The sequence below is a fragment of the Microcaecilia unicolor genome, chromosome 9 (assembly GCF_901765095.1).
Source record: "Microcaecilia unicolor chromosome 9, aMicUni1.1, whole genome shotgun sequence".
Classification (NCBI taxonomy): domain Eukaryota; kingdom Metazoa; phylum Chordata; class Amphibia; order Gymnophiona; family Siphonopidae; genus Microcaecilia; species Microcaecilia unicolor.
The window spans coordinates 122,344,697-122,369,953 of NC_044039.1; the positions used below are offsets into that span (position 1 = coordinate 122,344,697).

A 25,257-nucleotide genomic window follows, 5' to 3' on the forward strand; every position below is an offset into this window, starting at 1 on the left:
TGGACATTTATTACTTGATGAGGTGTCTGACGTAGAAGAGGGTACCTGAGTCTCTGGCTTGATTTTGCTCAAAGCTTCCTTGATTCAAGATACCCTGCCCATGTGTACTCAGTGACGTAACCAGATGCATAAACGCCTCAGGATGGAGAGATTATTGGTAGACTCATGGCAGAGAACAAAAGATTCCTCAAACTCTGGACTCTGTATTTGCATACTCTCCCTTTGTGTGTCAGATCAGCTTTTTTGAATACTTTAGACTTACGACTCTATGATCATATGATCTCTGAGGACTGTTGGTCCTGACTCTTTGACTCTTGGGAATTTTGGTCACGGGGGGGGGGGGGGGGGGGGGAGAGAGGGATAGAGGTGGGTGTGTCTATTATGGGAATGGGAGTTCTGCCAGGGTGTTATATTACTGTTCTTTGTTTTTTATACAATTTTTTTTACCGTTTGCTGTCATTGACTGTGTTTCTTGTTGGTTGTTGTGAGATCACTTATTTGCTCCAATGTCAATAGTAATATAATAATATTTACCATGAAAAGTATTACTGTATGTTTGTATGCCTGATTCTTTGATGATTGTTTTAGGCTTTTACTATATCGTATGGCATTCCTTTCTATTGTATTGTTGTTTATTGTTTGTTTTTAATATAAATTGGTGTGATCTGTCAAAGTTAAGTGATATGTCAATTTAATAAAACATAAACATATTTTATAAATGAGGCACCTGTATAGGAAGCTCCCATTTAGATGAGAGCTTTGCAATCTTAAAAAAAAAAAAAGGCCAGATTAATCTGTTCTCATAGCATTTTTTAATTGGTTTCCTGTGTTGTTTCTACAGGGCACAGAAGAGTTAGAAGTACGAATTTTAGTACAAGCTCGACCGGGACAGGATATCAGGTCTGTAAATTTATGTTAACTGAACAAAACTATACTGTACCTTACATTTGGTGCTTTCTGAAAACCCAGCTTTCAAAAATGTTTTAGTGTTTACCTGGTAGAAAAAAGTATTACATCATCCCATATTTATTTTATAACTGCTGCTAGAACCATAGGTCTGCCTGAAAATTGTGGGCAAAGCTGAAAGAAGTCATGTCTTCATGTAACCCTGTAATACCTTACATTAATCATTGACAAGCATGCACAAAAATAAGAAATAACTTTCAGAGCTTCTGGTGACGTCATTGATAACATAGCAGCTTCAGCCTGAAGCTCCGTCTCTGCCCCATGATTAAAGGTGTCATTTTTGCATTTACCTTTCATTATTTGTAATTGAACCACGCTGTTGATCTAGTAGAGACATTTCCTTGCTGAGCTGCGATGCCCCAGAATCACCCAGGTGGAATAAAGCACTATTTTCAGACACCAAGGCACAACAACGTTGGCGGACCACATGGCCTGCCTGATGTTGATGTGTCCCTACAGGATTTAGGCGATATCACCCAGTCAGTTGACTCGGAAGACTTTGTGCCCTTGGAGGGGGTTTATCCTCTTGACAAAGAATGATCTCCAAGTCATGCGAGAGAACTCAAACTGGATTTGTAGAAGGTTGCAGTCCAGCAAATGTCTGAATTAAGAACGTTATCCAGGACTTCACTACTACTACTACTACTACTACTATTTAGCATTTCTATAGCGCTACAAGGCGTATGCAGCGCTGCACCAAACATAGAAGAAAGACAGTCCCTGCTCAAGAGCTTACAAAGCTTTTGATAGCAGTCCCATTACCGATTTTTTTGGCGTTTTAACAGAATACGCTGTTTTATGCTGCTTATGCTGGTTTTTTACAAAGTCAATTCCTTTATCCTTGCTCTGAGATGCAAATTGCGGACCGTTCTTATTTAGGAAAGGTACAGATCAGCCCCTGACGCAGCCCTGAAGTGGATGGCAAGGAAAATTGCGCTTGACATATGCTCTATTCTTCTTAGGGCTGAAACAACTCAGACTGTGGCATGTGCAGATATCATCCTGGAGCATGCTCTTTGTCCTTGGGCCCAGCGAGAAACAACATGCCACATGATATAGTGACTTGCTTTCATTCTAACAGCTTATCAATAGAAATCAAACAAAATAAAACATGGAAAAAAAAAATAAAACATGGAAAAAAAATAAGATGATACCTTTTTTATTGGGCATAACTTAATACATTTCTTGATTAGCTTTCGAAGGTTGCCCTTCTTCGTCAGATCGGAAATTCTAACAGCTGAAAGAGCAAGTCCTGCAGGCAGCATTCTATAAGGATATAAATATTGAATTTTTTCAGGATTTGTCAAGCACCACATTATACAAACAGAGAGACTTTTTTGCGGAGGCAGGAGAGAGTCAAATATAAGTGACGTTTTTCCTTTGGCTTGTCCTTTGTGGTGAGCGGAAAGTCCTATAGAGTTAAAACTGCTTTGGGGGCCCATACCTATCTAAAAAAGGTTGGATTGTGGAAGGAAGTGGAATCGAGCCTCCAACCAAATCCCAGACGGGACCGACTATGCATCATTGGCGTCAAATTCCTGACCATGCCATTCGCCTCAAGAGACAGTCTGCTGACCACTCTTTGCCAAGATTAACTTTTGTCAGACTACTTTTACACATGATCTCCTTTAATGGTTTGATTCAATAGTAGCTCACACATTTGCTCCTAATCACTAGTTCCTCCGTTGAGTGTTCTCAGGACTGAGTATCCTTGGGGTGAGTTTCTGCATTTATGCTTTATTACATCTGCATTACCAGAATTTTATGCTTATAGAGGGTCTTCTATGCATAGTTGGGCTAGACAGAAGTACTCATGATTGTACTACAGAATAAAGGAGGAGGTGGGAGGTAGAAGGGGGATTTCTCAGTGAGAGGGCTGTGTTCAAGTGTATTTATTGTGGTTGTAACCATTCTGATCAATTATGAGTGTTTCCCCGTGATGGGAAGGATTTTTGGGAGCTTAGGATATGGAGCCTGGCTCCCTGATGGCCACAGTTAATATTATAACTTGGAATGTCTGTGGTGTAAATTCTCCAACAAAGTTCTAGAAGATTTTTCAGGCTTTATGCCATCAAGGGGGCGGGGATAGCATTTCTCCAGGAAAACAATCTGACAGCTGTCGAACATGATAAGCTTTGTAGGAAATGGGAGGGCCACTGCTATTCTTCCACTGCCTCTATTTCTAGAAGAACTAGCACCAGCATTCTGATTAAAGAATATCCTATTTGATGAACTTAAAGTTCTCTCTGATGATCTGGGTAGATGGGTGGTGGTACACTGCACCCTCTAAGGGAAGTCTTAACTTTGGTTTCTCTGTATGCACCCACCATCTATGACAGCTTGTTTTTCCAGGGGCTCCTGAAGGTTCTTTTGGACTGCCTCAGATGTACCATCTTGTTAAGCAGAGATTTTAAATGCAGTAGCAGATGTGTCCTGGGATAAGAAAACCTTGGCAATGGGGAATCTGACACCGTCCTGATGGGGAAGGGACTTACTGTGTCCATGCCTGAATCTATTAGATATTTGGCTTCATTGCACCCTTGGGAGTTTGGCTTCACACAGATCTCCAGGGCACACCTTTGAGAGAGCTGCCCTTAACTATATATCAGTTTCTGAGGGTACCTTTCCGCAGTGGAAAGTGTGGAACTGCTCCCCAGTGACGTCTCTGATTATGCAGTGGTACAGCTGATGCTCTCTTTGGCGAGAAGGGAGTAGACACCCTTGTGGGGTATGCCTCTGTTTCTCAAGGATGATATCAATTTTCATCAACATATTCTCACAAATAGGAAGAATGCAGTAAGAGTAATCAGTAACACCTTGGACACCTTTGGTTTATTTTGGGAAGCGGGTAAGGAAGTGATGAGGGGTGAGATCATCTCTTACTTACAATACCATAAAAAAAACAAAATAAATTATAGCATTTTGCTCATACATGACCAAGTGAGACAGGCACAGCGGAAATTAGCATGCAAACTTACCATGGAGAATAGGGAGCAGTATTTTCAACTACAGCACTCCCTAATTGAGCTCTTACATAAGTGCACTATATGTGGTTTACTTTTCAGGAAACACCATTTCTTTAAATATGTAATAGAATGAGCATTTGTTTGACCCGGCTGGTCCTGACGGAGACAGGCCCTCGCTTTGTCCCCATTATTAGAAATCCATGGGGATGGCCAATAGCTGATAATTCCTGTCAACATTGCATCTGAGAATGTAAACTCATATAGCAATTCTGGACTGAACTTTGAGGTCATTTGGAACTTATTTAGATAGGCAATGGACAGCCACCCTGTAAGCCGCATTGAGCCTGCCATGAGTGGGAAAGTGTGGGGTACAAATGTAACAACAACAACCCTACAGCATTGTCTTTGGATACTTTGCTGATATTGTAGAAGGTAATCAGATATCCAGGCTCTTTTTGAGAAAGACATTTTTAATAGCCAAGCTCTCTATTATTACAGTTGGATTAAGGATCCCCCCCCCCCCCCCCTTCATTGACTACATGAAGAAATCAAATGTACGATCTTCTACGTATGGAATGGATTTCTTTGGACATCAGGGTCAGAAAGCCAAGAAACATTTTTGAAAGCTTTGGACCCCATTTTTGACACCCTTACCACACAGGTGTGCTCTGCTTTCTGAATGTGCTAGACATTTGACCTGCTAAGTAATATAATATGGTTTTGAGGGGAGAAAGGGTAGGGATTTTGTTATCTTTATTTTGTATGTGGTTTTTTGCAGCATTTCTATGGGGATTGAAAGGGGAGTTAGGGATGTGTTAGGGGATGGGTTAGGGTGGGAAGTTATACAAAAAATACTGTTTGCCATCACTAATTGCTCTAGTCATGTTGTTAGTTGAGCCTTTTCGATGCCTTGCTTTGGGACGACAATAAAGATACTTCAAAATAACTTTCAAATCCTTACCATTTGCAAATCTTCACTATGCTTTATCCACAAAACCATTTCAACAACGGTGAGCCTTACTCTCTATGTAAGTTTCTAAGCATGGAAAAGGAATGTCTTGATTACAAAGTGGTCCTGTACCTAGTGAAATACTGGAATTCTCAGTACAGTTGTACAGAAGTCAGAGTGGAATTCAGCTGTAGCACCTTTTTTCATGGGTTTACCAGATGGTATGATTCAACCTTAATTTCTAAGTACCTTTATTAACCAGCTTTCTGATAATAACTAAAATGACCAGCATCTGAGCAATTATTTGTGTCTGGAGAACAAGAGAGGAGTCACTAAAGATCATTCCAGCCTCAAGAGATCTGAACAAATGATGCCAGTGGTGCCTTTCAGACATGGATATAAAGTCATGTTTTGCCTATTTTTGAAGCTTTTTTTTTTTTTGCTAGTATCTTTTTTTTTTTTTAATGAAAACACTATAAATGAATACACTTTTCATGCAACACAGGATCATAACAGAGAGGCTAGTGGTACCTTATAGGACTAATTGAAGTATAAACTTTGGAGGATAGAGTCTTTCATCAGATGCCTCTATGACATTTTGCTTACGGCAGACAGCAGGCCTATCCCTTTGGAAGTTTTATCAGGGTGATGGCATTTTATAGGAATCCAAAATTATGAATACTTCATATATTGAAAACAGTCAACATGGGGTCTCCACATCTATATGTTTTCTCCTTTCTTCTGCTGCTGTGTAATCTTTTAGCTTATTTGAGTCACCAGATAACAGCTTAAGTATGGTTCGGTGAGCATGTGATTGGTGGCTCTGCACACAGCATTATCTCTGAGGCTGAAGTAAATCAGAGAGATGCATGGGTTGACATCCCTACAGCAACAAAAGAGAGCGGTGGCTGATTTTGTTATTATTGTGCTAGTAGAAAAATCATCAATCCTTAGAGAAATAAGCAAAGGGAATGCAAATCCATTATTCAAATCACTGCCTACCTATATATATATATATATATATATATATATATATATATATATATATATATATATATATATATATATATAGGAAAATATATTGGACAAATGTACCAAAAGCAACAAAAGTGTTATCTTCAGATAGCTTAGAGGGGCCTGGAGAGGATCATTTTTAGTAACTGTTAACCTAGGTAAATAGGAATTGACCCAACTAGAATGACAGAAAATTACCAGCCCTCTCCAGCTAAAAGCATAGATAGTGATCAGCATGTATGCTTTTTGTCAGGCAACAGTAGGCATTCCCAAGGGTATTCTTAGGTTAGGGAAGAGAAGTAACACACCTATACTACATTTTCTAATTTTATATGTATTATTTTCAAGGAAGAAAACATCCACAGAAAAACCAAATCAACTCTCTGTGGGTGTTTTTTTCCGGAGGCAGTCTTCAGAAGGAAAGTATGCTCATATATTTTCTTTGAGACAAAGCACAGAACTGAAAGGTGAAAATTCCTGAGACTTCACAGCACAGTGTCAGTTTCAAATATTGGGTCTCCTGTAAGAGCAAGTCAAGAGTGCTACCAGAACGGAACACTCCAATAAATATAGCTTAGGGTTACTAAAAATCCTAGTTTTGAAAAGAGAGTGTGTGCCAGAAACAAGTCAGATTGAAGACAGATCCTTAGATACTCCAGAGCTGCATATATGGGCAAAATTTTCAATGTCTCCTTGTGTGATAAGTCTGCACATGCATTTTATCCATGGTCTTGACATCGGGAAGCGATAAAGAGAGGGGAAGAACTGATGTGCTTACAGACTCAGGAGGACTGATGCCAGACCATAGTGTGGGGGCAAGTGGCAGGGCAAGACCGGGAATGATGATAGCCTGGTCTCAGAATGGGGAGACTGGGGGTGCCAGAGTAAGGGACGAGAGAGGGGAGAGACATGGGACACAGGGAAGAGATGCTGGGCAGGGAGGGATCATAGGGATAGTGAACACACAGAGGGGCAATGCTGGACAAGGAAAGGATAGGAACAGAGAGAGCTAATACTGGAAAGGGGTAATATAGGGACATAGAGGGGCAATGCTGGATATGGAAAAGGATGAGATAAGGGCACAGAGAAGCAATGCTTGAAAAGGGAGGATAGAGACAAAGAGGAGTGATTGTAGAAAAGGGTGAGATAGTGACACAGGGGCAATGCTCTAAAGTGGGAGACAGGAATACAGAGTGATGCTGGAAAAGGGAAAGATAGGAACACAAAGGCAATGCTAGAAAAGTGGTGGATATGGACACAGAGGAGTGATGCATGGTAAGTGGTCGGAAAGGGAACAAAGTGTAATACTGGACACAGGAGGAGGATAGGAAGCCTGAGAGGGTAGATGCTGAATATAGAGGGGAGGAATAGGACAGGTACCAAGAGGGATATATTGGACAGGATAGATATGGATGCAGAGGGAAGATGGATAGGTGGTCATGGAGAGAGAAGAATGTCAAATGGACATGATACCCTACAAAGACAGGGAGAAAAAAGCAGAAAAAGAGACACTGGGACCAAAGGTTCCACGTTAGGAGTTACGGACCAAGAAAGGGATCTGGGTGTCGTCGTCGATAATACACTGAAACTTTCTGCTCAGTGTGCTGCTGCGGCTAGGAAAGCGAATAGAATGTTGGGTATCATTAGGAAAGGTATGGAAACAGGTGTGAGGATGTTATAATCAGGGCCGGTCTTAGCAAGTGCGGGGCCCTATGCAGACCAATTTGGGGGGCCCCATCCTAGCCCCACCCCAGCCCCGCCCCCACCCTAGCTCCACCCCATTGATAAGATTATTCCATTTTTAGAACATTTTTTTATTTATGAATTTCAAATAAAGACAATGAAGCTAAACTTGTACAAAAACTGATTGAAATAATAAGCACAATGCTATCATGAAACCTCCCCTCCCCAGAAATTATTCAGTTCAAGTCCACTACAATTAGTAGTTCCAATTCTCATAACAAAGGAGAATAAAGGAAAAATATTAAGAAAAGATTCAGTACTTTCAAATTCCCCTATTACACTGTAACCCATTATTGCAATAAAATAAAAATGAAATGAAAAGATATACAATAAAATAAAGTGATATGTAAAATATAATGTACAATATAAAAACATATAGACCACCAAGGTATTAAAATTGTTTTAAAATATATACCACAACTCTCTGATTCAAGAAGACTCCGACTCTGTCATCCATAATTGTCTGACAACAAACAGAAAAAAAATAAGTAAAAAAAAAAAAAAGTCACAATTAATACCTTATACACCAATATACCAGCCATACGGAAATGCAGATTATCAACAATATGAAGCTAGCAAGGGATCATAATATCACAATTCTCATGTAGAGCCACAAACACCCTTTTAGAGATAGTGTGTCATGATTTAGGCTCTACAACCCTCATAACCTTAACAAACCATAAACAGCACTAATTCCAAGGACAGGACGAGCAGAACCGTTATGCGTGGCGTGGAAGGCAACTGTAATTACACCGGGTTCTAAAACACCAGTGCACAACCTAGTGAAAAAAAACAACAAAAAGGGCTGCAAACTATACGCTAGCAGAATACTGCACCTTCCTTGATCACACCTGAAAAACACATGAATGCAAAAACTGAACTGGAAAGTTACCTCAAGAAGTCAGACCTCAGCATGTAGCAATACTACAAAAATTAAAAACTTACATGAAAATATCACAGATGCACATTTCCAAAAACTAACATATTCCAATTAATAAATCCTGAATAAAATAGTTTTTTCTACCTTTGTTGTCTGGTGACTTTGTTTTTCTGATCATGCTGGCTCAGTATCCGATTGTGCTGCTATCTGTCCTCTTAACTCCGTTTCCAGGGCTTCCTTTCCATTTATTTCTTTACTTTCCGCCTTTCTTCTTCATTTCTTGCCCTACATCCGTAAGTAAAAGCTGGGTCCTCCGCAGATTTGACTGTCCAGTGGATCCAGCTTCTGCCTATTTTCTATATCCATGTGCACTTTTTCTCCTCTCTTCCTTTTCCCTCACCTCATCTCCTTCCTCACTCTTCCCTCGCCTCCATCCATGTCCAGCATTTCTTCTCTCTCCTCCATCCACCCATGTCCAGCGACCCTCCTGTCCCCCCTGCCATCCATCTATGTCCAGCAACCCCCCTGTCCCCTCTGCCCTCCCCTGCCATCCACCTATGTCCAGAGACCCTCTCCCCTCCATCCACCCATGTCCAACGACCCTCCTGTGCCCCCTGCCCTCCCCTGCCATCCACCCATGTCCAGCGACCCTCCTGTGCCCCCTGCCCTCCACCTATGTCCAGAACCTCCTCCCCTGCCATCCACCCATGTCCAGTGACCCTCCTGTCCCCCCTGCCATCCATGTCCAGCAACCCCCCCGTCCCCTATGCCCTCCCTGCCATCCACCCATGTCCAGTGACCCTCCTGTGCCCCCTGCCCTCCCTGCCATCCACCTATGTCCAGAACCCCCCTCCCCTGCCATCCACCCATGTCCAGCGCCCCTCCTGTCCTCCCTGCCCGCCCCTGCCATCCACCTATGTCCAGAAACCCCTTCCCCTGCCATCCACCCATGTCCAGCGACCCTCCTGTCCCCCCTGCCATCCATGCCCAGCAACCCCCCTGTCCCCTATGCCCTCCCCTGCCATCCACCCATGTCCAGCGACCCTCCTGTGCCCCCTGCCCTCCCCTGCATCCACCTATGTCCAGAACCCCCTCCCTGCCATCCACCAATGTCCAGCGACCCTCCTGTGCCCCCTGCCCTCCACCTATGTCCAGAGCCCCCCTCCCCTGCCATCCACCCATGTCCAGCAACCCCCCCTGTCCCCTATGCCCTCCCCTGCCATCAACCCATGTCCAGCGACCCTCCTGTGCCCCCTGCCATCCACCTATGTCCAGAAACCCCTCTCCCCTGCCATCCACCCATGTCCAGCGACCCTCCTGTCCTCCCTGCCCGCCCCTGCCATCCACCTATGTCCAGAAACCCACTCCCCTGCCATCCACCCATGTCCAGCGACCCTCCTGTCCCCCCTGCCATCCATGTCCAGCAACCCCCCTGTCCCCTATGCCCTCGCCTGCCATCCACCCATGTCCAGCGACCCTCCTGTGCCCCCTGCCCTCCCCTGCCATCCACCTATGTCCAGAAACCCCCCTCCCCTGCCATCCACCAATGTCCAGCGCCCCTCCTGTCCTCCCTGCCTGCCCCTGCCATCCACCTATGTCCAGAAACCCCCTCCCCTGCCATCCACCCATGTCCAGTGACCCTCCTGTCCCCCCTGCCATCCATGTCCAGCGACCCTCCTGTCCCCCCTGCCATCCATGTCCAGCAACCCCCCCGTCACCTATGCCCTCCCCTGCCATTCACCCATGTCCAGCGACCCTCCTGTGCCCCCTGCCATCCACCTATGTCCAGAACCCCCCTCCCCTGCCATCTACCCATGTCCAGTGACCCTCCTGCCATCCATGTCCAGCAACCCCCCCTGTCCCGTATGCCCTCCCCTGCCATCCACCCATGTCCAGCGACCCTCCTGTGCCCCCTGCCCTCCCCTGCCATCCACCTATGTCCAGAAGCCCCCCTCCCCTCCATCCACCCCATGTCCAGCGACCCTCCTGTCCCCCTTGCCAACTGCCATCCACCTATGTCCAGTAAACCCCCCTGTCCCGCGACGCGAGTCTCCTCGTTCCCCTGCTGCTCCCCCTCCCTCCAGCCACCTGAGATCCCTCCCGTCTGAGCCCCCCCCTTGCGGAAGTTACATCAGAGGGTGGGACTTGAGGGAAGGCCGACCAACGACGAAGCGAGTTTTCTTCTCTCAGACGCGAGGCACCGCCGCTTGGAGGTGTTTTTAAAATGCTGGGTCAGGTGAGGTGCGGGCGGCAGAAGAGGGTCGTTTGGCGGGTCGGGGAGGGGGGGCTCAGACGGGAGGGGTCTCAGGTGGCTGGAGGGAGGGGGAGCAGCAGGGGAACGAGGAGACTCGCATCGCGGGACATGGGTGGAGGGCAGGCGAGCGTGGTCGGCGAGGCAGAGGCAAGGCGCGCCGCGCGGGGCCCTATGCGGCCGCTTCGGTCGCCTCTGCCTAAGACCGGCCCTGGTTATAATGCTGTTGTATCGCTCCATGGTGCGACCGCACCTTGAGTATTGTGTTCAATTCTGGTTGCCGCATCTCAAGAAAGATATAGTAGAATTGGAAAAGGTGCAGCAAAGGGCGACTAAAATGATAGCGGGGATGGGATGACTTCCTTATGAAGAAAGACTAAGGAGGCTAGGGCTTTTCAGCTTGAAGAAGAGACAGCTGAGGGGAGACATGATAAAGGTATATAAAATAATGAGTGGAGTGGAACAGATGGATGTGAAGTGTCTGTTCACACTTTCCAAAAATACTAGGACTAGGGGGCATGCGATGAAACTACAGTGTAGTAAATTTAAAACAAATCGGAGAAAATGTTTCTTCATCCAACACATAAACTGTGGAATTCGTTGCCGGAGAACGTGGTGAAGGCGGTTAGCTTGGCAGAGTTTAAAAAGGGGTTAGACGGTTTCCTAAATGACAAGTCCATAAACCACTACTAAATGGACTTGGGAAAAATCCACAATTCCAGGAATAACATGTATAGAATGTTTGTACGTTTGGGAAGCTTTCCAGGTGCCCTTGGCCTGGATTGGCCGCTGTCATGGACAGGATGCTGGGCTCGATGGACCCTTGGTCTTTTCCCAGTGTGGCATTACTTATGTACTTATGAATGGAAAACTAAAATGCTCACACAACAAATATAGAAAAATGTATTTTATTTTGAATGTATTAAATGAAATATATCAGCTTTTAGAAATATATATCTCTGATATCTTGCATTGAAGTTTCTGTTTAGTATAGCTGTATATGCAGAGTCTGACAACTTGAGGTTTCCAGTTTTTGCATTCACATCTTTCTTACTGATGTGTGGTCCATTGTTTTGTATTTATTGAGGCTCTATCTGTGCTTTATGCATATAGTTTCTGTGTAGAGATCTTGTAGAAGTTCTGTTTTCTCAATAGGTGGTATATTGGTGTTTAGGGCACAGAGTAATATTTACAGTGCTACCTTTTCATGGACAAGGTTGTTCTTTGAGTCCAGGGAGTTAGTGCTGTTATGGTACAGTAACGTTATGAGTGTTTTTTTTGCACCAGTTTGTGTATCATGTTTTGCAGTAGAGGGATTGTGTGTTAGCTTGAGGTGACATCAAAACTTTAATATAATTTTAGTTTGCCATAATATCCCACAGAATTTTAGCACATTTTACAGACCTGATGTGTGTTCTGTTCGGGGTTTCTTTGTGTTTTGCGCATGCTTCCCTTTATAGCTATAAATTATGAGACACTGGGGCTCATTTTCAAAGCACTTAGAGTTACACAGTTTCATAGGTTACTATTAGGCACTTTTTCAAAAGAGATGGAAGTCCATCTTTTTTTTTTTTTGTTCCAATATTTTTATTGTGTTTTGTAGTCAATAACAAATGGCTAAAATAAAAGTAAATAACCAGTATAACAATAACAAAGCATCAGCATACATGTTCTGACTAAGATTATACAAGAATTATTGCTATAACAAGTCATGATCATACATAAATTCAACTCTAAGAGAGGTTATTATGTAGTTGATCTAGTAAAGAAGTCCATATTTTATTGTATTTAACAAGTGAGTTATGTTTTTCAGCCGCAGCATATTCATATTTAGCTAATATACACACAGAATTCCACCAAGTTAAATATGTTACTTTGGTAAGGTCTTTCCAACAAAAGAAAAGGGTTCTTAAGGCTTGATGTAACATTATGTCTAATAATTGTGCTTGATATTTGTCCATCTTTTGACATAAATCGGAACATGGACGTCCATCTCCCAGAGACGTCTAAATCGGTATAATCAAAACCCCGATTTTGGATGTCTCTAACTGAAGTCCGTCGCAAGGACGTCCAAATTTCAAGGGGGCGTGTTGGAGGCATGGTGTTGGGCATGCCTAACACTTGGACGTCTTTGAGCCATAATCGAAATAAGCAGGGACATCCTAAAGTAAAACTTTCACCCGGACGTGTTTTTTTAATGAATAAGGCACAGAATGGTGCCCGAAATGACCAGATGGCCACAGGAGGGAATCGGGGATGACCTCCCGTTACTCCCCCAGTGGTCACTAACCCCCTCCCACCCTCAAAAAACATCTTTAAAAATAGTTTGTGCCAGCCTCAGATTTCATACTCAGGTCCCTGACAACACATGCAGGTCCCTGGAGCAGTTTTAGTGGGTACTGCAGTGCACTTCAGGCAGGCAGATCCAGACCCATACCCCTACCTGTTACATTTGTGGAGGAAACAGCGAGCCCTCCAAAACACACCACAAATTCACTGTACCCACATCTAGGTGCCCCCTTCACCCGTAAGGGCTATGGTAGTGGTGTACAGTTGGGGGTAGTGGGTTTTGGGGGAGGGGGGGGCTCAGCACACACGGTAAGGAAGCTATGTACCTGGGAGCAATTTATGAAGTCCACTGCAGTGCCCGGTTGGTATCCTGGCATGTCAGGGGGACCAGTACACTACAGATGTTGGCTCCTCCCACGTCCAAATGGCTTGCATTTGGACGTTTTAGACATGGACGTCTTTGGTTTCAAAAATCGCCGAATGTCAAGGACGTCCAAATCCAAGGACGTCCTTGATATTTTTGAAGCGAAAGATGGACGTCCATCTTTTTTCAAAAATACGCTTTCCCCTCCCCCTGGTTTTGGACGTTTTACAAAGACGTCCAAATCCCAACTTGGACGTTTCTTTTGAAAATGCCCCTCTATGTAACTTTGTAAGTCTGTGTGCTTTGAAAATACGCCTCGCTGTCTCTTAAGGGTTGTTTAAATGCAGTTGAATTGTATTCATACATGTGTATGTGGTTTAGTGTTGGTAAGTGCTTGAAATAAGTGAGTTTAAAATGTGTTACAAATCATCCATTACAGAGAAATCCATTTTTAGCTACAAGTGCATGCCCCCTCCATAGCACTGAATCTGTGCTAGTCACTCTCCTGTCCAAATTCAAGCAGGAAATAGCCACAGGTAAAAACATACTTCTACAATTTGACATGTCGAGCGCATTCGACATGGTAAACCACAAAATACTACTGAGGCTCCTAGACTATTTCGGAATCGGGGGAAACATACTCAACCAGATCAAAGGTTTCCTAACCACTAGAACATACCAAGTAAAATCAAAATCAAACATATCGCCACCTTGGAAAGCAGACTGTGGAGTTACCTCAAGGATCACCACTGTCACCAATACTCTTCAACATAATGATGATCCCACGTGCCAAGGCATTATCAAAGCAAGGCCTCAACCTGTTCATCTTCACAGATGATGTCACAATTTACATTCCCTTCAGACATGATCTAATAGAAATCAATAACAAAATCAAATTTGGATTGAATACCATGGATCCATGGGCAAACTCATTTCAATTGAAACTGAATACTGAAAAAACACACTGTCTCATCCTCTCATCCCAACATAATACATATAAACCAACAACCTTAATCACCCCAGAACACACCCTCCCTATTTCAAACAGCCTGAAAATATTGGGCGTGACAATCGACCGCAAACTCACTCTAGAGAGACAAGTGAACTCTACAACAAACAAAATGTTCCACTCAATGTGGAAACTTAAACGCTTAAAACCTTAATTCCCAAGGGAAATATTTCATAACCTAATACAATCAATGGTACTAAGTTACGTAGACTATTGCAACGGAATGTACGCTGGATGCAAAGAAACTCCAGACTGCTCAGAATAGAGCAGCCAGACTAATTTTTGGCAAATCGCAATTTGACAGTGTCAAGCCCCTCCGTGAAAAACTGCATTGGCTACCAATCAAAGAACGTATTAACTTCAAAATCTGCACCCTGGTCCACAAGATCATTTATGGCCAAGTCCCAGGATATATGTCAGATCTTATAGACCTACCACTCAAAAATGTAACCAGATCATCTCGAACATACCTAAACCTCCACTATCAGAACTGCAAAAAAATTTAATACAAAACAACCTATGCATCCAGCTTCTCCTATACAAGCACACAACTATGGAACGCACTGCCTAAAGCTGTGAAGACAACCTACGACCACCTAAACTTTAGGAAATCACTGAAGACTTACCTGTTCAAAAAGGCATACCCCGCCGACCCAACTTAGGTGCTTGAACCCTGCAACACATCACAACCAAAGCGTGTACTGAACATTAAATAATCTCTCCTCTCCTTGATTCTGATTGTAACTGAAACATATGTTCCTTACTCAACCATATTATCACCTGTATTTGTTTCTTTACCGAACTGGCGAATGCCTCTACGGTACTATGTAAGCCACATTGAGCCTGCAAATAGGTGGGAAAATGTGGGATACAAATGCAACAAATAAATAAATAAATACATTACTTGTCAATAGAAGTAACCAGCAGCCCTTCCTCAGGCCTCAATACCATAAGTAAAACCTCACTCATTGGCCTTCAATCTCATTATTTGGGGTGGGCCACCCAGGGCCGTGCCAAGGGTCTCTAGCGCCCCCTGCAGACTACCAGTTGGCGCCCCCCCGCACCTGCCTGGCTCCAAGGCAGCGATTCCCCTCTCTCCCCTGCCCTCCCGCTCCCATGTAGGAACTGCCCGCCCTCTTCTCCCCCCCCCCCCCAAGATCCCGTTCCTTTTTTTTTTCTTTTAAATTTACCTTCCTCCGGCAGCGCAGCGTCAGTGAAGGAGGCGGCACTCCCAGTCCCGACGTCTCTAGCCTTCCCTTGTTCGCTGCTCACTGCCCCGCCTTCTTCTGACGTCAATTGATGCGCGTTGAGCATGTGTAGGCGCTTACACGGCTTAGTAAAAGGGCCCCTAAGTGTAAGGTGCAGTCCCAGCCCATTGCACACCTTTTTCCACATTAGCTGATTAACACAAGAATTACTACGTGCTGTCAATGCACCGTGATGTTAGCGCACAGTAATAACGGCATTAAACCGCTAATACTGTCTAATAAATAGGCCTCTGTTTGTAACCTGATCCTCTGTTTCAATTGAGTGATTTTCAAAAGAATGTCCATAGGTTAATGAGTGTTTAATTGTGTATAAAGCCCTTTTAAAAATTGTTCCAGGCCCTCTGTGGGGAAAATAGTCACACTGCTGACAATACCCAAACCCATAGTTTTCTTGGTAGAGAAAAGAGGTGGCACTGGAGGTGGAGCCAATGCAGGCCAACAGAAGTATGCTCCGATATTTCATTTTCAAATCCCAGTGCCGATATTTGCTCCTTCACATTCCCAGTACAGTAATCTCGTGTTAGAGCTGTGCACTGAAGCCCAGAGAATGTTTCCTAATACCAAACGTTTGCTCCCCAATGCTGCATGCAAATAGCATGCAAACAGGCCAAGTACAGAAATGTGCACTAACTTGGGAGCGCATATTGGTTACATGCATACATAGGTCTGCAGTATAGCAGCACTCATATTGTGTACACTTGCATCCAGGTATATGTCGGTATGCTATTCTGTACATACAGTTTTTGCAGTGCCAATATTAATGTGCAGAATAGCATTCCAGCACATCCATGGGTGTATGCTCATGCAACTCCGATGAGTTACGAAACTCATTTAACAGTCCAACACTTCACTCTCACTTCAGCACTCCTCTATTTTTTTTTAAGTTGTGTGTCCTTAAGATCATAGTAAAGGAAAGAAACAGGCATGAAATCCTCACTACTTCAGAAGAAAGAGCTAACATTTTACTCCTCCTCAGACCCTGTGTTAAAGCTTCTAGTCTTCCATGCACTTCTCTGCATCTGTGCAGAACATTTAATAGCTTTATTACCATAGATTTAAATGTGCTGTGCACTGTCTACCTGAGGGTTTCACACAGCTAGCTCATGCACAAAAACACATTTATACAGAGGGCACACACTAAATTTTGCACAAAAGCCAAGCTGACCTGGGTGCAAACCCTAGTACATTTTATACTGCATCAGTCCCTGTATAAATTAAATACTACCCACGACACTGGCCAACTGGTGAGGAGTTCTCTTGAAAATCCATTTGCTACCCCACAGGTACCACATACTCAGAGGGCTGAAACAGCCTTGTAAATGTATTTTCCTTTTGTTTCCCAATAGATTGGGTGTATGTACAGAATGTTAACTGTGACTTTGTGTCAAGGTCCAATGTTGGAAGAATCTAGTATCTACAACAGTATTGCATTCTGCTGTGGTTTTGTAGGGAGGTCTAGCTCAGTAAACCCATTTCTTTTAGATTTCATTATGAATGATATGGGATATTTTTTCTTTTGTTTGGGGGTTCCCAGACCTATAGGCCATGATATTAAAAGAGGTGAATGTGTGCTGGCAAAGGGAACCCACATGGGACCATCCGAGATTGGTCTTCTGGCAACAGTAGGTGTTACGGAAGTAGAAGTTAACAAGTTTCCAGTGGTTGCTGTCATGTCAACAGGAAATGAGGTAAAAATATCTTACAATCTAAAGCTATTTCAAACTTCAATTTTTTTCCCCCTTAGAGTTCACCGTGCATGTGTGTGTTCATCTATTTTTATATCTATTTTTATTGTGTTCACAAAAATATTTAAATTCATTTCATGGAAACTGAACATAACACTAAAGAGCAGATATAATAAGACAGCACTAAAAATGTGCGCTGTTACTAGTAAACTAGTGCACTGAGCCCAGTCGGGTTATTACATAGGTGCATACGTTATATGGGACTATGATCCTACTAATGCACAGTAGCTTATCTAATGATAGATGGTTTAAAAAGTTGCAATTACAGCACCTGGGATTCATATATAGGTTTCCTGATTTCCTGAAATTGTGTAAGTCTATTATATTTCTTAGCTGCAAGAGCTTCATATTTGTATGTAAAATACACTGTATACCAAAGAATATATATCTCTAGGAAGCAATTATTCCTCTGCTTCAAAGTAATCTGTTAATAGGGTGGGCACAGCTCCACCCAGTCTTGGCACAGCCCACTCTGTCTGGTGGCCAGTGAGGCCCTCAGAGCACCTAAGCAGTGGCCACCTCGCTCCCCTGTCTTCCTCTCTACCACCCCTGGATCTGGCATCTCCTTCTCTCTGAGCCTCCCTGCTCTACCTGAAAACCACCACCCTTGTTGACATCACTTCCTGTTTTCTCTCTCGTGGGATGCTGCAGAGAGAAGCCTGCAGGGCTGGCACAGGTAGCATAAGTGAATCACTGCTGCCATTGTTGGTTCTCAGGTGGTGTGGGGAGAGAAGTTCAGAGAGAGGTACAGATGCCGGATATGAGGGTGGAGGGGAGGAACATAGATGCAGGACAGAAGGGGGGAGTTTAGGAAGAGTTCACTCAAAATGACAGGTCTGGCTATGCCATTGGTTAATAGGCCATGACTGAGGTGCCTCTGATTCCACGAGGTTACCTTCTGTAAGGGACCCCAAGACCAACCAAGGCAATGCAAGCTGTTCTGTCAGAGAATAAGAGTTCCTGTTTCTAAAATCCAGGAGGTAATTTTTTTTTTTTGGGAATAGAGGGCACTGTGTGTCTCTGTAGGATTATTTGACCCTCTGGTACCTGGGTACTGGTGATATGTTATTGTTTGGTTCAGCTATGCTAGTATCAAAAAATTAAAGTGTATATAGATATAGATATAAACATATAGATAGATACATAGGTATAGATATATATCAATATATATATTGATATCAATATATATATTGATATATCTTTACTATTTTTTTATTTTACCTCTAACTGTTTTCTAGTGGTTCCAGTTCCCTCATTAGTATTCTGTGCTTTCTAAAATTGACTTGCTCTGCATTGATTCTGAATATCTGGTTAAGGGTATTTATTTATTTATTTTTTTTTAAGCATTTATTTATAATTTTAACATTTTAAAACACAGTACATATCTATATATTGATTCTGTAGATACATGTCTTCACGTAGTAGCATAAAAATTCCAAACATTATCTAATAACTTCAGCTAAACAGTTATACATCTCTATGTAGGTTACCTATATTCCCTTCCTCTTAAGCCTTCCCACCCCCTTTATAATTATGTGCGCCACCAGTTCTATGGTGCAGAGGTTGCTTTCCATTTAATATACGGGTCCCAGATTTTGTGGTAGTGTATAATCCGACCATTCCTCATAGCAGTAAGTTTTGACATCAATTGTATTCTATCCAATTTTTCCCGGACTATGTGTATTCCCGGAATCATAGGCTTCTTCCAAGCTGAAGCAATGATGAGTTTGCCTGCCACAAATAACTGAGTGGCAAAGCTGTGTGTGATTTTTTTAATCCCTGTGGGTTTAAAGTGAAGCAGACAGCTCTCCGCTTTCATGGGATATGTCTGGCTCGTCACTTTACCTAGGAAGCTTATCACCTCCATCCAAAACTTCTGGGCATGGCTACAGGCCCACCACATGTGAAACATATCCCCTTTTATCTCACATTGCCTCCAACAGTTGCCCGTGCCCTTTTTATACATTGTGGCTAATCGATGGGGAGTGTAGTACCACCAATACAGCATCTTGTGCCCGTTTTCTATCAGGGTACTAGAGATTGATACCCTTAGTAGTGACCGAAAGGCTTGTGCCCATTGAGAGGGATCATAGGTGGAACCCATTACTGTTTCCCATTTTGTAGTGTAGTGTTCTATTGGGTTCTCCCTAGATAAGAGGGCCCCATAAAGTTTAGTTATCCCCCCTTTACTACCCCCTTTCGTCAGACTTTTCTCCAGCATTGTCTCTGTCAGACTAAGCTCGTCTACCACTCTCCTCTTTATAAAGTCACGAACCTGGTAAAATTGAAAAGCTTGCAGGGGGGAAAGTCCATGTTCTCGGCATAATTCTGTGTATGAGATCGTTGCCCCTTGTTCCCACATTTGTCCCAGTTCACATAAGCCTCGCTCTTCCCATTCTAGGTATGCCCTATCTAATTGACCCGGCCCAAACTGCGGAGCAAATCTGAGAAACATGTGCGTAAAGTATGTCCTTTCTGGGAAATGCTGCTTCCTTATTTGTCTCCAGGTCATAAGAGGCCACCGTAGCACGGGAGGGCTTCTCTTAATTACTTCATCTAATTGTTGTGTCGGTAGCCATGGCACCGCTCTCAAGGGTATGGGATCTACCCATCTTTGCTCCATTTTAATGCCTATCTTTACCGGGTTCTGCTGCCACGCAGCTATTATTTTTAAATGCGCCGCTTGATAATAGGTCTTAAAAGATGGGACCCCCATCCCGCCCCGTTTGCGCGATTGATATAGCACCTCTCTCCGCACTCTTGGGGGTTTTTTCTTCCAAATGAACGCAAATGCCTTTCTCTGCAGAGTCCTTAGAAAGCCCTTTGGGAGATTAATTGGTAGTGCCATAAAAAGGTATAAAAGTTTGGGGAGAACTATCATTTTTATTGCGCTGATTCTTCCCATCCATGACAAAGTCAAGCCCTCCCATCGCTCCATTTCCAAAAATAGTTCTCGCACTTTGTCTGGGAAGTTGTATTTAAAAATGTCTTCTATTTTACGTGGAATATTGACCCCTAAGTATCGAATGTATTTGGTCGCCCACTTGTACTGAAATTGTTGCTGGAGCCGTGTCAACTGTACATCAGGGATCCCCACGTCTAATGCTTCAGACTTGTCAAAGTTGATTTTAAACCCTGACACTTCCCCATATTTTTGTATAACTTCATTTATTTTTGGGAAGGAGACCAGGGGCTCCACCAACGTGAGCAGTATATCATCCGCGAACATAAGAACTTTAGTCTCTATTCCTCCCCATCTTGGGCCCCTGATCTCTCTCTGGGTTCTAATTTGAATAGCCAGCGGTTCCATTACTAGGGCAAATAAAAGCGGGGATAGCGCACAGCCCTGTCTGGTGCCCCTGTTCAGTTGGAACTCTTGAGATAGATGGCCATTAACCCGCACAGCCGCTTTTGGGGATTTGTATATTGTATGTAACCAGGACCCAAATCGCCCTCCAATGCCTATTTGCCTTAACACCTCAAATAAGAAAGGCCAGCTCACCCTGTCAAACGCTTTTTCGGCATCCAAAGATAAGATGCACAGGGTGGTATTATAAATTTGTGCATTCTGGACCGTAAAAATGGCTCTCCTGACATTGTCAAAAGTTTGCCGACCTTCCACAAACCCTGCCTGGTCTTCATGGACTAAATTCGGGAGATATCTTTGTAATCTAGTTGCCAGAATTTTAGTAAATATTTTGTAGTCCACCCCCAGTAGTGAGATGGGCCTGTATGACCCACATTTCTGCGGGTCCTTGCCTACTTTGGGGATCACAGTTATAGTAGCAAGATCCCAAGTTGACGGCAACCCCGTGGCCATATCTATGGAGTTGAAGACTCTCACCAAAATGGGGGCCAGCAGCTCTCCAAAGATTTTGTAAAATCGATTTGTATATCCATCAGGGCCCGGCGCCTTGTGGGGAGCCAGAGTTTTAATGGTGGACTTGACCTCCTCCAACGTGATGGGCTGCGATAATATTTGCTGGGCCTCCTCAGATAATTGAGGGAGCTCAATTCCCGCCAGAAACTTCTCTATATTTTCTAGGTTTGGGGCCGTCTCTGGGGTATATAGTTGTTGATAAAAGGATCTAAATATGGACTTTATTGACTCTTGATCTGTATGGAGCTCCCCTTGTTCATCTTTTAAGCTTCCTACTCCATTCCTAGCAGCTCTTTGTTTTAATTTATATGCTAATAACCGACTTGGCTTATTGCCAAATTCAAAATGTGTTTGACCTACTCTTTGCAATTGTACAGTCAAGTCTGCCAATTCCAAGTCTAGGATCTGGTGTCTTATCTCCTGTGCCCGTCTCAGCAATGTTGGACTGGGCTGCGCATCCCCTTGTTGCAACTCCCCCTCCACTCGCAGCAACTCCTCCCGCAATTTCTGTTCCTCTGCGGTTCTCTTTTTCCAACAGTGTGAACGCAGCGCAATCAATTGGCCCCGTAGCACTGCCTTAAGTCCCTCCCATAGTATGGCCGGGGATACCTCCCCATTGTCGTTATAAGTGAGATATTCTTTAATATATTGTTCAATGGAGATTAGATTATCTGGGCTCACTAATAGTGTGTCATCTAGATTCCATATGCGCTCTTTTCTTGGCATCCCCATGTTTGCGAGTCTTAGCAGCACTGGGGAGTGATCTGACCATGTACGTGGCAGTATTTGGGACGTAGCCCCCATACTCGATATCATTACGTCTCCCAGCCACATGTCTATCCGGGAGAAGCTATGATGCACTGACGAGTAAAATGTATAGCTACGTGTGGAGGGATTATCCCTACGCCACAAGTCTATTAGTTGCCACCTTGTGAGTAGTTCTTTAAGCTGGCGTCTACCCTGTTGGCCATATGTGACTCCTACTGCAGAGTTGTCTAAATGCGGATGCAGAGTAATGTTAAAGTCTCCTCCTACTAATAGGGATCCCTCAATGTGTTGTGTAATTTGTCGGTCTAGTTCTAGGAAAAATTGCTCCTGATTGGCATTGGGACCATAAATGTTTAGTATCGTGTAAGCTTTTCCAGCTAGCTGGAGATTCACAATCAAATATCGCCCATCTTTGTCCCGTATTACCTTCCGTACCACCCAGGGCTTGGAGTTGCTTAGTGCTATCAGAACCCCCTTACTTTTTGTATTCGCATGGGAAGAGGCGAAATATATATGAGGGTATTGTCTATGCGAACAGAGTCCCTCGTATCTGGGTTTAAGGTGGGTTTCCTGGATCAAAGCCACATCCACTTGTAGGCGGCAAAGTTCCCTAAATAATAATTGTCGCTTTCTGGGTATGTTGAGCCCCTTTACATTTAATGATAGCCCTATTATATCAGCCATAATTATCTCGAGATGTCATTCTTCGCCTCTGTAGTGTATCTCTACCTTGATAAGCCTGATATGCCTCATGTACTGTGTCATCTTTGTTCCCCTCTCTACTCCCCTCCCTCTCCCAATTCCCACCCTTCCCCCCACCTTTGTAAGTTGGGCGTCTCTCAATATTGACAGGCACCCAAGCAAGGAGAAAGTGGCTCACCAAACATTTACCGCATACCCCTTGAATATCAGTTAACGTAACATAAGCAAACTAACATTACTTAAACATGTCTTTCGTCTTGGTCCCGAATCGCTACTTTGGTGTCTAGCAGCTTTTCACCTTCTATTAATTCTGGGTCTTCTCGTCTCGTGGCTTCATGTAACTTTAGCAGCAGATTGTTGTCGCTGAAGTCTCCGTGGACCTTTTCCCGCTCTTTTCCATTTTGGTGGTGCAGACTGCGTGGTATTTCTCTTATCTCCATTGGGAGCAACCAAGTCCGCCTCCACTTCTATTTCTGGGCAAATTGTTCTGGCCTCCTCAAGTGATCTTATTTGGTGCAACTTGCCGTCTTTATAAAATGCCAAGGCAAAGGGATATCGCCATCTGTACTGTATGTTTAGATCACGCAGCTTTTTTGTAAAAGGCTTCAATTCACTTCTTCTTTTTAACGTCGCTGCTGCCACGTCTTGGTAGATTTCAATTCTGTATGAGTCCCACTTAAATTCTGAGACTTGGCGTGCTGCTGTTAAGATTTGTTCTTTGAGCTTAAAACTCGTAAAGCAGGCTATTATATCCTTTGATATATTATTGCGGCTCGGGCCCAACACTCTATGGGCCCTTTCAATCTGAACTGCTTCTGCCTCAATAGTCGTATTGTTCGCTGCCATCAGTTCGGCCACCATTTTCTGAACCACCGTTGTGCTATCTTGATATGTAGGCGTCTCCGGTAGCCCACGGAAGCGCAGGTTGTTCCGTTGGCCTCTATTTTCTAGGTCTTCAACCTTAGCCCATAGTTGCTGTTGTTCTTTATACAGTCCTGTCATATGTTGTTCCATCTGCCCCAGAGCTTCACTGTGGCCTTCCACCTGGTTTTCTGTTTCCTCCAAGCGCGTCCCAAGCTCCCGAATTTCACCTCTAAGGTCAGCTCCAAGTGTGGCCACTTCTGTACGTAGCGCTTTCAGGTTTGAGCTGATTTCTTGTAGCCAGTTTTTTAGCGCTGGGGCGATCTCTCCATCTGCCTCTTCCAGGGCGGGGCGCTCAGGTGATCCTTCGTCTCGGCGCTGACTCCTCTCCTCTCGTTTTTCTTGCTCTTCGCGGGCCGTCGCCATCTTGGAGCTTAGCGCACCGTCTCCGTTCGGGTAAGCAAATCGCGCTAGGTCCAACCCCGCCGCTTTCTGAGTCATATTAACTTGATTGCTGGTTGAAGGAGGGGGTATTCAGTCCCGCTGGGCTTCGTTTGCCGCTGTTCGCTCGAGTTTATTAGTAGGTTTCTTACGGGGTAGCGGGAGCTCCGCTCTCAGACGTCCATTCTATCTGGTGACGTCACTTCCTCCTGGTTCCAGGAGGTAATTTGAGAAAGCCTTTCCATCTGTAAAATCAGGTTTTTACATATGAAAAGAGCTGTTTCTAAAATAACGTGCTGGGTATACATATAAAAGTACACATGAGCAACAATTCTGTGTATGCTTATAAATGGTTTTTGAGTGAACAGTTCTGAGGACAGAATTGGACAGAGCTTAGTATTTACATTTATACTTTGCAAAATACAAAATATACACATATATCCCACCAGATTCATGCATGTATATTTCCGCTTGTTCTGGAGCAGGTGTAAATACACGTGGTTGCTGCCGCTAGATATACATGTAAGTGGCAGTTTTAGAAGGGAAAGTGTAGTTGTACTTTCCCTTTCTAAAACTGCCACTAGTTACTTGTATACCAGTTGCATCCACATGAGCGGCCAGTTCTAAAATCGCCCTCCAAATCTGTTAACGTAGTTTTGAGACAACCACAGTCTTTATGTTCAGAGCTGTTGTAAACATATTAGGGATATGTTCACATTAAGAAACCTAAAGAAATGGAATAGTTAGGGATGCAGTGGAGGAAATGTTAACAACCTCCAATGAGAAGAGAGCCCTGTATTTTTGAATGAAAGCTTATGTCATCCTAGCGCCATTAGAGATCAGGTCTGCATGAGCCATCTGAAGGTGATAATAGCAGGAGAATCCAAGGGGCTAAATAAATAAAAATAAATTGCAAAGAAGCAAGTTGCTTCTCTTCCCCCCCCCCCCCCCCCCGGTGGTCCATGAAATACTCTTGGCTGCTGTTCTTCTATGTAAGACAACACTATTTGCAAAAAAAAAAAAAGCAGGATAAATGCCAGTCTAGCAGTTGATTTGGTGACTGTCCTCCTAAGGCTGGCCTGAGTTTATCTGACATCCTAGGTGATACCTCAGCTTTGTGCCCTCCTCCAGAGGTAGGTTGGTGAGGGCAATGGAGTATTG

General features: G+C 43.8%; 1 protein-coding gene across 6 annotated transcripts in view; it reads left to right on the plus strand.

The window, feature by feature from the left end:
- The window catches only part of GPHN (gephyrin), a 907,672-nt gene that overhangs the window by 828,639 nt on the left and 53,776 nt on the right, over positions 1-25,257 (plus strand). For all 6 annotated transcript variants that reach the window (XM_030213888.1, XM_030213889.1, XM_030213891.1 and 3 more), the window contains 2 exons: positions 842-900; positions 17,234-17,387. In XM_030213888.1, coding sequence (XP_030069748.1) covers positions 842-900; positions 17,234-17,387 — 213 coding nt within the window. The remainder of the gene's footprint in view (positions 1-841; positions 901-17,233; positions 17,388-25,257) is intronic.